This window comes from Humulus lupulus, chromosome X (assembly GCF_963169125.1).
Source record: "Humulus lupulus chromosome X, drHumLupu1.1, whole genome shotgun sequence".
NCBI classification, from domain to species: Eukaryota; Viridiplantae; Streptophyta; class Magnoliopsida; order Rosales; family Cannabaceae; genus Humulus; species Humulus lupulus.
The window spans coordinates 264,331,166-264,343,936 of record NC_084802.1 but is presented as its reverse complement, the minus strand read 5'-3'; the positions used below and the strand labels follow the sequence as shown (position 1 = coordinate 264,343,936).

Here is a 12,771-nt window from a genome sequence, read left to right as displayed (position 1 = left end):
ATTTTTGCCCTCCGGGGACTATCATTGTAGCATTGTAGATGCATCGTTTTGTTAAAAATTATGTAGATTTTTCAGATTTGGAAAGAAACTCAATCAAAACTAAAAAATCTTGTACACCGACTTATTTATTGGTTTAATATTACACCAACTTTTAGCGGCAATAAAATTAGTGAGTATAATTGAGGCTCTTCAATTATCTCATATTATAGGTTTAAAATGCAATTACTCAGTTAAAATGCTGGATTTAGAAGAAGTTAGAGATAGATGGAGTCAGAAATTATCGGATGAAAGAACACACGTTAAAACTTGAATGGCAGCGAATCTTGCTTGAAGAAGAACAACCTTTGAGGTTGAAGTCAAAGTTCATTTGGGCAAAGAAGCCGGTGCTAATTCCAAGATGTTTGATAACTTAATTAATGGGAGAAGATACAAGAGTTTTTTGGCAAGACTGAGAGAGGATGGTTCCATCTTTTAGCAACTGACCAATAAAAAATAATCTCGTTAAAAACCAACCGTAATGAACCACTGTTTGAGCTGTTTAATCCGCCCAAAAATGAAATGAAATTTTTCTGGACCAGTGGGTGTTATAACTATGGATTGCATTTGGCCAAGAGACGTTACTATATGTGGTCCTACAGACTACAGAGTAGCAGTAAGACATGTTTCATTTATTGACTGGAATTTTGACGGAGAAACAGGAAGTGAGAGTAAGCTTCATTGTGGTGTTGTGGTTACATATCTCTTTAATGTTACCCAAAAAGTTTTAAGTGGGTTGTGGGCTTGCAAAGGAGTTGGTACCAACAGCTTTGTTTTGGCATTACAGATTTCACCCCAAAATGCCTTGGAGCTAATTTCTGCGTTAATCAGTGTATCTAATCTTACATTGTATTATGTTGTCATTCTTGCCAGCCATGATAAGATAGTAGTAATGATTGGAATGGTTTTGGTTACTTATTGGTTTGTCCTATTTTTCTTCACCTTAATGACAAGGTGAAACTAGGCCGGCCGGTAATCATAGACCTTGGAGATGGTAATTTGTCATGTTGGCATTAAGGGTAATTTTGGTGTATTATTCTAGGCGATTATGGTTGTATGGGTATATAAGAAGTGGCAGGGGTAGTGAATGGTCATGGAGAATTTGTTCTTCGGGAGAGTTGACGGTCTCTCGGTCATTTTCGTATTGTAATGTTCTTGCTGTTTATTTGGTAAAACTCAAGAAGAATTTTATTCTTCTAATTTTCTTGCTGGTTGGTTCTTGTATTTTCTGTACAATTTTAGTGGTTCCTAGGAATCGAAAAAACCACGTGCAGAAGCAGATGGAGACTGAAATTACAACTGGGTCTGATAAAAAACAAGAGTGGGCTGAACAAAGTACAGCTTTGTGGAACGCGGTGGATAGAGTTCTTCTCGGTGGAATGCTTGTGAGCTTCCTGTTCCTGACAATCGTACTGCTACTGATCCGTCTTGGATTTAGGACTTCGTCTAACTAGAAAGCAATTTTGATTGAAGGCTGCTTTTCTGCAACCAAACAAATGTTATTTCCAATGGATGTTCCTTTTTTATATGATTGTTATTCAATATGCAAGACCCACTGAATGTTCTTTTATTTTTTGGTTATCTAGAGGCAATCAATCTAAATTAGTTCACTCGACTTGAAAGGATTGTTTTATAGATAAGCATCAATAAAGCTGAGATATACATATCTATGCAACGTGAGATTCTTATTGGGTGGGGTTAGCAGAAAAAAAGAGCAAATTATTGCTGTCTTGTACTGCTATAATCCAGGTGCGATTATTTGGCCAATCATCTGGTTTTGTCCACAGAAATTGAGTAATTACGGGTAACATCTAATTCCCTTTCTTGAAGTGAATAAATAAAGAGAACAAAAATAATAATAAACAACATGGTAACCGTCCAATTTCAAAGCAGCATATCGGACTTGGATGGCAGCCTCTTGAAGAAGTTGACAGGTACAGAAGGCATCTTGCTTCTAAACCGTGGATGTCTCAACCAGAAGAGCCCAACAAGCAGCGCCACAACTTGGAATGGAGTAACATAAATGGACACAGCCCAAATCAACGAGAAGATGATGAATATAGCTGTGGCTCTCGGGTCCCTCCAACTCAATATAGCCTGAGCTCTTTCCAATTGTGATGCCAAATCTCCCACCACTGTCTGCACTCTTCCTGCCACGCTTCGCAGCCGGTCGTACCTCATTCGGACTATATCCGCTGGCTTAATAGTCGGGAATGAATCAAATTCCTCGTCGAGTTCATCCGGGTGGGAAAATTCAGCCTGCGAAAGCCGAGCATCCATGTGAGGAGGATGCCTTGGCCGAAACCGATAGTTCCAAATTCCAATCACGAACAGGTAAAGGAAGATGGTGGGCAGTATCAATTCCGGGTAACAAATCAGCATCAAGAACAAGACGTGTACTAGACATGTAGTGATGGGGTTTTTCCAATAGCAAATGTCATCAAACCATCTGCAAACAGCAGAAAGGCCTGAGAGAACAGACATTATGCGTTGGAAATTAGCTTTGCTCCTCCTCAAGCTCCACATATGGTAGTCGACGTCCAACATGTACTCGACATTCTCTCGCCGGAGTGGCGGCTCAGCCCGCGCCAGCCTCATGGCCACAATCTGCTGCGCCTGGTGCCTCAGTATGTCAATGTGCTTCACTGGTATAGGGTTGACATAATGCATCTTGGGAAGCAGAGGTTTCCCATACTGGGTCACCATATTGACCCAAGCCATACAAGTGAACCTCAGAGCCAATTGAAGCTCCCCGTGTTTTTTCAAACCATTGGGTTGGAGAACCAAAAGAGGGTAGTAATGTGTATATATTCGATCGGTTTCGAGAGTCGAGAGACGAATTCTAACCTTCCCAATCCTCTGGTCTCGAGCATCTTCTTTACTTCCATTAGTGTGCGAATTGTCAAAAACGCCGATGGTGATGACCGTACAAGGGTCATAAACTTCCCACGTGTACTGCTCATTCCAGCGAGGAGACAGAGTATCAAGAAGCGTTCTGGTTCGAACCCATTTGCTCCCATACTTGGCCACACAGTAAGCATCGGTGGTCCTCCCATCTTTGCTCTTCATAGGCAGTAAATTCCGAGCACTCAATATCCCAAGTTCAAGAATCCCAATATTGGATTTCCTGAGGTGTTTGGAAGAAGGCTGAAGATCGCTGCTGAAATGAGTCGATTCATCAAGAACATGATAACCCGCCTCCAAACACAGCATAAGATGAATCTTACTCGAAAACTTCTCCTTTTTCTTCTCAGTCTCCTCCTCAGCCACCAATGAAGGCTTATGGAGATTGAACCACCGAGGGTCGGGAAACTTACTGGTCTCCAGCCTCTGAGTAGCCTCCCTAACCGGAAGGATTACTCTGCCCAAGATCTCGTCTTTCCCCGGCCCAACTCTGTCCTCAACCGTCACCATGATGAAATCTTCAAAAGGCTCAGACACCACGAACATGAGCTCTTCCTTCCAAACCGGACCACCCATACGGATTTGGGTAGGCCTCGTGACTCTCAGTTGGCTACCTAGTTGAACCTTCACATACGTATCAGAGGCTCGGCCTTTGTCCGAAGGTATAAGGTCCTGAGCTTCAATGACGTGAATTCGAAGGTAGTACAATTTAGGAGAGAAGTAAACTTTGGAACGAGTATTAGTGAGGTTGACATGGCTAATATTGTGAGCGTCGGAATGCCAAGCCTCCGGGAAGGATTCGTCGGCCTGAGTTCCCATCCATACGGCCAGCATAACCTCACCTTTGGTCTTCATTCCATGTTTGTCTTCCAATTTGTACCACTGAGGAGCCAAAGGACTATCTGGGGGGACTCGAAGAGGGACCTCCAAGAGGTCAAAATGAACTCGACCCACGAAATCATCCTTCCCAAAATCCTTATCTTTCACAGTAACTTCAAGCAAATTGGACTGTAACCTCTCTTTCGAGAAAGCGAAAATCTGCTTCCAAACTGGGTTTTGATTCTTCTCCAAATGTTTCGTCACCCCTTTATAGTTCCCGAGCTTAACCTCCACGTACGGATCGAGACTGCCGGTAATGTCCATGACCGGAAGATCTCTGGCCTTTACCACACTAACATACAAGTAATGCATCTGCTCCACGAGATCGTACGTACTCGCTGTCTTGTCTCCTCTGTACTTTAACCGAGCAGCCACCGGCGGACTAGTCTCCACCAAAGCGAACTCCGGATTCTGTCTCGGCATTTGCATTCTCATCACGGCCGCCGCCGCCCCTGGCGGAGTCACCTGAGCGAAATCTCTTCTCGTCTCGAAAGCCGGCGCCTTTACATGATGGTTATGGCTCTCGAAACCAAAACCGGAGGAAGACATTGGTGGCGGAGCAGCATGACCACCACCACCGCCACCGCCGCCGGCTGTTCCAATAGAGTGAAAGGTCCTCACTTCTTTTTCTTTCTTCTTCTTCTTGAATATCTTTTCCACCACAGGCTCGCTCTCTGGCTCCCTCTCCTCGTCGATTCTGTTGGTGTTAATTTCTTGCAATGGGGTTTCTTGAGTCTCAACGACATAATTCGCGGCCGGATGGGACGGGCCGTAGTCGGAAGAATAACCGTGAACAGCGTAGATCTTGAGAGCGATGTCTCCCTTTACATGCGAAAAGAGATCGCGTTTGTCAAGTGGGTATCTCTGGATTTGGGCATCGGACTCAGAAAGTGGGACGGAAACACCGGAGATTTTGACACGGCCTAGGAAGTTTTTGCGGCTGTGGTCGGAGTTACGGTCGTTGTAGACAACGACGTCGATAGTCTTGTTGGGGAGATCTCCCAGGTTAACCACGTTAAAGAGAAGCTTCTCGTTCCATTGAGGGTTTAGGTCTTTGGGCTTGGTCTGAGTCCGGTGGCGCTGGTCGTGGAAGTTCACTTCGACGAAAGCACTAGCAGAGCCATGCCCATCTTTGGGCATGAGGTCAGTGGCATCATGAATCTCCACGACCAGTTTACTCATGGCAGTTATGGTGAAGAAGAAGAAGAATAAGATGCAACTAGTAGAGTGTTTGATTGGAAAGAAGGAATAAAGAAAAAGAAAAGGAAAGAAGAGAAGAAATTAACTATGGTGGTTTGAGAAAAGGATAGAGGGGTCATAGAGATTGAGATGGAAATGAGATGAGATGTCAATATAGAGTATGAAGACAGAAACACTTCACATAAATATGTCAAAAGAGAAATTGTTCGGTGGTGGTGTGTGTGATGACTGATGAGGTGGCCCCCTTTGGTATTATATATATTATTGTAGGGTAAATGAAAGAGATAACGTTTGGGTGGAAAATGTTAATATGATAAAATGAAACTAATAAGAAATCTCTATATTTTATGCCAAGTTTAGTAGTAAAAAAAAGTTAATATTATATTTGTTCTAATATTTGAAATTATGCTGGAATGCAGAACAAGCAAATTAATACAAAAGAAAATTAATAATTTATTTAATATTTATTGAAAACATATAAAAATTAAATTTTTTATTATTTTTTATTATCTAAATTATGTAATACAATAACTTTGTCCTTAAAAATATAAATAAAAAATGATATATGAATGATTATTAATTATTAATTATTCAATTATAATAATGATTAGTAATATAATAAATAAAAAAGTAATATTTATTGATATATTAAATTTGATCTATATCATATTTATGTCAAATTTAACATAATTTTATTTATGTATCAAATTTAGAACACTTTTTAAAATATAATTAAAATTAAAATTTTTTTTTTAAGTTGGGTTAAATATAATATTTCAAACAATTTTTTGTACTCTTTGAAGATGCTACGAGAGAATGAAAATGATCACTTCATTCATAAAATTTAAGATTTTCTTTTCTTGAAAAGCAAAAATGGCTTTTCAATAGGATCCCTCTCTGTCAAGGAATTAGGCAGATGAATATCCAATTATGAATTCTAAACTGTGAAGGTTGTCAAGTCTTTCGGCCTAAAAGGTCAGCAGAATCATAATTCTTTCTTTGTATAGCCATAAAGATTGTCCCTACTTTTCTGTACCATTTAAATAACTATATCATAAAAAATGGGAATAATAAAATATTTACTCTTTGTAATTCCACATAGTAATGAAGATAAAGTAAAAATGGAGTTTTTCTTGGTTTAACGATTATCTTGAGTAGACACAGCTAAGATGCTATATATATAAATATATTAATATATATATATATATTTGAGAAATTATAGTAAGCAGGAAGATAAATGTCCTAAATTATAAATTAGATCAAAATGACTTCTTCTTCTTTTTTTTTTAAATATCATTCAATTCCTAACTATTCACACCACATTATTATTTTGTATTAACTTTTTAAAACACGTAAAAAAAAATATATTTACGGTATAAGTACTCAATGTTTTGTAAAAATATCAAACATGGACCTAATCTTTTTTGTAGTAATCTTAATACACAAAACTCAACAATTTAAAGGTTGATCAAACACAAATCAAAGAAAAACATAAGCTGAAATCAAACATAATGCAACAACAGAAAAGTAAAAACAAGATAACAAAGAGATTTATCCTGGTTCGGTCCTCAATTCAAGGCCTACTCCAGCTCTCCCCGAAGGAGTTTTCTCCACTATAATCAAGTTGATTACAATCTCCAATAATTGTAGTGTACACCTCTTGAAACAATCACAGAAAGAAATCCCCAAGAACTCTCACACTCGAGCCACAGAGCCATACAATGGCTGTTACAATTTCTCTCTTTCTCTCTCTGTTTCACTCTCTCAAAAACACTACTAAATCTCTATCTTTGTTCTAACCTTTATAATGAATAGGTTAGAGCCATAAAATAGAGTTACAATATGAGCTAACTAACTGAAATGACAATCCCAAGGTGTACAACTACAAAAAACTGATTAGTAACTAACTTAACAGAAAATGACAAAAGTTGTTAAGTTATTATAACAGTTTTGATCTTCTTTGGATTACCAATCCTACAAATTTCACCTTAATCCAAAGAAAAACAAACTAGAGAACATCACAAGGGGGAGTGGACCACCATCTTCAACCTGGTCCAATGTTAAGCAGTTCCAAACAATGTTGGAATCTGCCTATGGAGAGAGCTTTGGTCCCTGCATCAGCAGGATTCTCTTTACTGGGTACCTTTTCAAGCTCTATTTCTCATTCTTCTATCTTGTCTCTGATCCAAAACATTCTTATGTCAATATGTTTTGATCTTTCATGGTAGACAGGGTTTTTGCTCAAGTGTATTGCAGATTGACTATCTGAATACACAGTTGCCTTGCCTTTCATCAAACTTAGTTCTTTCAGAATTCCTTTGATCTAGACAGCTTCCTTGAATGCTTTAGTTGTTGCCATGAACTCTGCTTCTGTTGTTGATAAGGCTTCCACTGATTGAGACTGAGATTTCCAACTAATGCAACATGTATTCAATTGAAAACAATAGCTTGTCATAGACTTTCTGGTGTCCTTGTTTGATGCATAGTCAGAGTCTACATATCCTTCAAGTTCCACTTTAGACCCTGTCTTCTTGAACTTTAAACCATGTGCCAAAGTTGTTTTTATGTATCTCAACAACCATTTGAGTCATTTCCAGTGTTCCTCTCCTGGATTGGACATGTATCTGCTCAAAACACTTACTCCAAAAGCAAGATCTGGTCTAGTGCTAATCATGGCATACATGACACTACCAATTGCTTCAGCATATGGTACATTTTCCATCAATTTTCTCTCTGCATCTGTCTTTGGTGCTTGTTCAGTAGAAAAAACAAAGTGTCCAGCTAGTGGAACACTAGCTTCCTTTGCATCAGTCATTTTAAACTTCTTGAGAAATCCTTCCAAGTACTTACTTTGAGATAGAACCAGTTTCTTTTCATTTATGTCTCTCAAAATGTCAATTCCCAAAATCTTTCTAGCTGGCCCGAGATCTTTCATTTCAAATTCACTATTCAGGACATACTTCAACTTCTTGATTTGATTCATGTCCTTTCCCATAATCAACATGTCATCAACATAGATGAGTAAAAAAGTTGCAGCTTGAGAATTCAGATTTGAAAAATATAGGCAGGTGTCATATTTGGATCTTGTGTAACCTACTTTGGTGACCACTGAGTCAAATTTCTTATACCATTTCCTTGGAGATTGCTTTAATCCATACAAGGACCTTTGTAGTAGACATACCAGTTCCTCTGAGTTGGATTCCACCTTGAATCCATCAGGCTGACTCATGTAAATAGTTTCCTCAAGCTTTCCATTCAAGAAAGCTGTTTTCACATCCATTTGCTCAATTTCCCAATCAAATTGAACAGCAACAGCTATCATCATTCTTATGGTCTTCATCCTGATTACTGGTGAAAATATTTCTATGTAGTCTACACCCTCTACCTGTGTGTACCCTTTTGCTACCAACCTTGCTTTGTACACACTTGGTTCATTTTCTGTTAGTCCTTCTTTGACCCTGTAGATCCATCTGCAGCCAATTACTTTCTGTCCTTGCGGTTTTGGAACCACAATCCAAGTCTTGTTCTTCTTTAAGGATATAACTTCATCATCCATAGCTTTTCCCCACTTCTTAGCATCCTTGCAGCTTATTGCTTCCTGGTAATTCTTTGGCACTCTTGAGTTTTTCTCATTTATCATAGACAAGGAAAAAGCTATGATGTTGGCTTCACCAAATTTTGCAATAGTGTCTGCTTCACTGTACTTTGTAGGAGCTTTGATTTCCCTTCTCACTTTATCTCAAGCAAGCTGATAATTTGCAAGATTGTCATCTTGGTTATCTGCATCCTCACCAGTTTCAACTTCTACTTCAGGTTTCTCTTCTTGATAAGTTTGTGCTATTTCCACCTCAAACTGAGTACTGGTTTGTGTTTTACTCTTGTCACCTGAAACATCAGATAGCATACCTTTCTCATTTCTTTTAAAAGGAAAATCTAATTCATTAAAGATTACATCTCTACTAATAACTATCTTATTAGTTTCAACTGACAGTAGTCTATAACCTTTAACTCCAGTTGGATAGCCTAAGAAAATGCATTTTTCAGATCTCTTGCCTAACTTCTCTTCAATCTTATGCGCATAAGCTGCACAACCAAAGATTCTTAAATGAGCAAGGGAATGAGGTTTACCTTTCCATAATTCTGCTAGAGTCTTTGAGTCAATTTTTCTATTTGGACTTCTGTTTATGAGGTAGCATGCTGTGTACAGTGCCTCACCCCAAAACTTCTTAGCCAAACCAGATTCCAATAGCAAGCATCTAACTTTGTTTAATAAAGTCATGTTCATCCTTTCAACAATGCCATTTTGCTGGGGAGTTTTGATTACTGTCCTGTGCCTTTCAATGCCATACTCCAAACACAACTTATTAAATTCATCATTAATAAACTCAAGTCCATTATCAGTTCTCAAAACTTTAATTTTTGTGTTAGTTTGAGTTTCAACAAGTACCTTCCATGTTTTAAAAGCTTCAAGAGAATCATTCTTGTGTTTCAACAGAAATACCCATACCTTTCTACTAAAATCATCAACCATTGACAAAAAATATAGATTACCTCCTGAAGTTTTAATTCTGCTGGCACCCCATATGTAACGCCCTACTTTCTTAGAGCCGTTACTAAGTGAGTTTAAAGATGTGCGATCAACTCGCTAATCGAGGTTTTAGGATAAAAAGTGTAATTAAGCTATAAACAGAGGAAAAACTTTAGAAATAACTCCACTTCATTGAAAACCATAAGAGTTTGACACCTGGGATCCCAAAATACAGTTTAGAAACATTTACAACATAAAAATTGAACCAAGTCGACTAAACGACAAAATCTAAGTTTATTTACAAGCATCTCCCAAAATCTTCTGGCTGTGGCAGCCAGGCTGGCCAAACATGTACACGCCGCCTCACGCCTGCTGTACTCATGGTTGGTTGATCTTCTCTTTACCCTTACCTGCACCACAGAGCATCTGTGAGCCGAAGCCCAGCAAGAAAACCCACAAATAGATAACATATGCAACACATATATCAAGCATATAAACAGGCCACCAATGGGCTAAACACATATGGCCTAGCCGTCCCAGGCGTTTACCAAGCCCTGGGTTTGCGGACCACGCCGTGAGGATATCCCAGGTATCCTTTTAGGGACTCGCCCTGGCAACTCGCACTCCACGTGCTCAATGCTGCTCCCGGCCCCTTGCCGTTCTCGGCCTTGCACTCAACGTGCCTAACGTCATTCCCGGCCCTTCGCCGTTCTCGGTCTACACCGTTCCCGGCTCTTGCTAATCATTCACATCATAACATACATAGCATAGCAAACAAGTACAGAATTCTAGCATATTTAGTTAAAGAGCTACGCCCCGCAGTTCTAACATATTGGGCTCAGCCCTGCATACCAATTCTATTCACACACATTGGGCTCAGCCCTGCACACAAGCTCTATGGGAACAAGGGTTTTCTTACTTGAGTTATGAGCTTTCTGAGCACTGATGACCCGAGCACAGTCCTCTAACTTGAGCCTCTCCGAATCCCTAGTCACAACATATTAACAATATCCATCCATCAAATTCTAATCCAATAAATATCTCCAAGAGATAACCCTAACCTCCTGGACCTTGAATTCTATCAATCCAAGTGATAAAATCCATCCCGAGCCTTACCCATTGAGTTCCCAAGCCTAAACACCCTTAAAAAACTCAAACTGGCACTAAGGGCCGCGGCCCCACCCTCAAGAGTCGCGGCTAGCCTCAAAAAAGAGGCTAGCACACCCCTGCAACACACATGGGCCACGGCACGCATGAACTTCTCGGCCACCCTCGACCGCGCGCGCACACGGGCCGCGGCCCTCATCACCGAACCCAGATTTTCTCACCATTTTTCCACACCTTTCCTCAAGCCAATTCACCCAAAACTCATCTATCAAACCCAGATAATTAACACATATATTCCAGCTCAATAACAACTCAACAACAACATCAAAACCCATCAAAATCTACTCCAAAACTCAACTAAAACCCCCAAGAACAAATTAGATTCTGCCCACATGCATAGCTTAGAAACACAACTGAAATTTAAGCATAACTCCCATGGTAAAGCTTACATCTTGCTGAGTTAAACCTCTGAAGTTGAACCTTAATCCCCAAGCTCCTAGCTCCTTAATTTCACTGCCCAAAGTCCTCAATTCCCTAACTAGTTCCTCCAAAGTTCTCCTTTGTTATGTCTTAGAGAATGAAAGAGAGAAAGGAATAAGAGCTATCTTCAGTTGGGAGGAAATATATGTTGGTTTCTAAAACTTCTAAACAAATCTCCCTTTTTGTTTTATTCGCTTAAATCTATGTGTTTGCCTCAAGGCTCAGGGTACCGAAACATCCCCGAGGGCAAAATGGTAAATTTCCCAAATATTCCCGCCTAGACATTCTATCCTCAAATATATCTCCAAATATTTATTTTCATGTCCCGATAACCCCATAACACCTAGTACCCAAATTACCCCTCGACTCGCCCCGAGTCGGAATCTCAACCCCGTTGTGACTCTCTGGCTAACCACTCCCCAGGACTGTCTCGGATCGTGCTGCACAAACATATCACATATATATAACATTCATCACATTTATCACACTTATGCCCCTAATATCCAGACGGGGCCCACATGCATATTTAACTCAACTAAACATGCATGATTATCATATATTCACATAAATCCACGTATAAGCATATTAAACCATTTATTGCCCTCCAGGCACACTAATCAAGGCCCTAAGCCCGATTAGCAAATTCGGGTCGTTACAACCATCCCCTCCTTACGAAAATTTCGTCCTCGAAATTACCTGAACAACTCGGGGTACCGCTCCCTCATCTCTGACTCAAGTTCCCACATCGCCTCCTCAATCTTGTTGTTTCTCCACAGCACTTTCACCAAGGCGATGGTCTTGCTCCGCAAGACTTTATCTTTTCGGTCGAGAATCTGAATCGGCTTCTCCTCAAAGGACAGATCCTAATCATGCTCCAGATTCTCAAAACTTAGAACATGTGTTGAATCTGACATATACTTCCGGAGCATAGATGCATGGAAAACATCATGAACCCCTGATAAAGCTGGAGGCATCGCTAATCTGTAAGCTACCTCTCCAACCCGTTCCAGAATCTCGAAGGGGCCAACAAACCTAGGGCTCAACTTGCCCCGAACACCAAACCGTTTCACACCCCTCATGGGTGAAACCGTAAGGAACACATGATCTTCTATCTGAATTTCCACACTCGTGCGTTTCAGGTCTGAATAACTTTTCTGTCGACTCTGGGAGGCGAGCATATGTGCTCTAATCTTCTCAATTGCCTCATTGGTCCTCTGAACCATCTCTGGACCCAGATACCTCCTCTCACCTGTCTCATCCCAATGGATAGGTGATCTACACTTCCTTCCGTAAAGCATCTCGTACGGAGCCACACCAATGGTCGCCTGATAACTGTTGTTGTACGAGAATTCGATCAAGGGGAGATACTTACTCCACGATCCCCCAAAATCAAGCACACAGGCTCACAGCAGATCCTCCAATGTCTGAATCGTCCTCTCAGACTGCCCATCCGTCTGAAGATGATAAGCAGTACTAAACCGTAACTTCGTGCCCATAGCCTTCTGCAGACTCTCCCAAAACTTGGAGGTGAAGATGGGGTCTCTGTCGGATACTATTGACCTCAGAGCCCCATGAAGTCGAACAATCTCCTTCACATACAACTCAACATACTGCTCCATAGTTTAAGTTGTCCTAAC

The 12,771-nt window shown here is 40.3% G+C and overlaps 1 protein-coding gene across 1 annotated transcript; it reads right to left on the bottom strand.

Moving 5' to 3' along the window:
* Window positions 1-1,647: 1,647 nt before the first annotated feature.
* Window positions 1,648-5,211, bottom strand: LOC133805205 (multiple C2 domain and transmembrane region protein 6). Its single transcript, XM_062243329.1, has one exon. The coding sequence runs from the start codon at window positions 4,999-5,001 to the stop codon at window positions 1,921-1,923; it is 3,081 nt and encodes a 1,026-aa protein (XP_062099313.1). The 5' UTR covers window positions 5,002-5,211; the 3' UTR covers window positions 1,648-1,920.
* Between the last annotated feature and the right edge of the window lie 7,560 nt (window positions 5,212-12,771).

What these genes read in the sequence shown, in the direction of transcription:
- LOC133805205 (XM_062243329.1), bottom strand. Translation starts at nt 5,001, where the DNA reads ATGAGTAAACTGGTCGTGGAGATTCATGATGCCACTGACCTCATGCCC.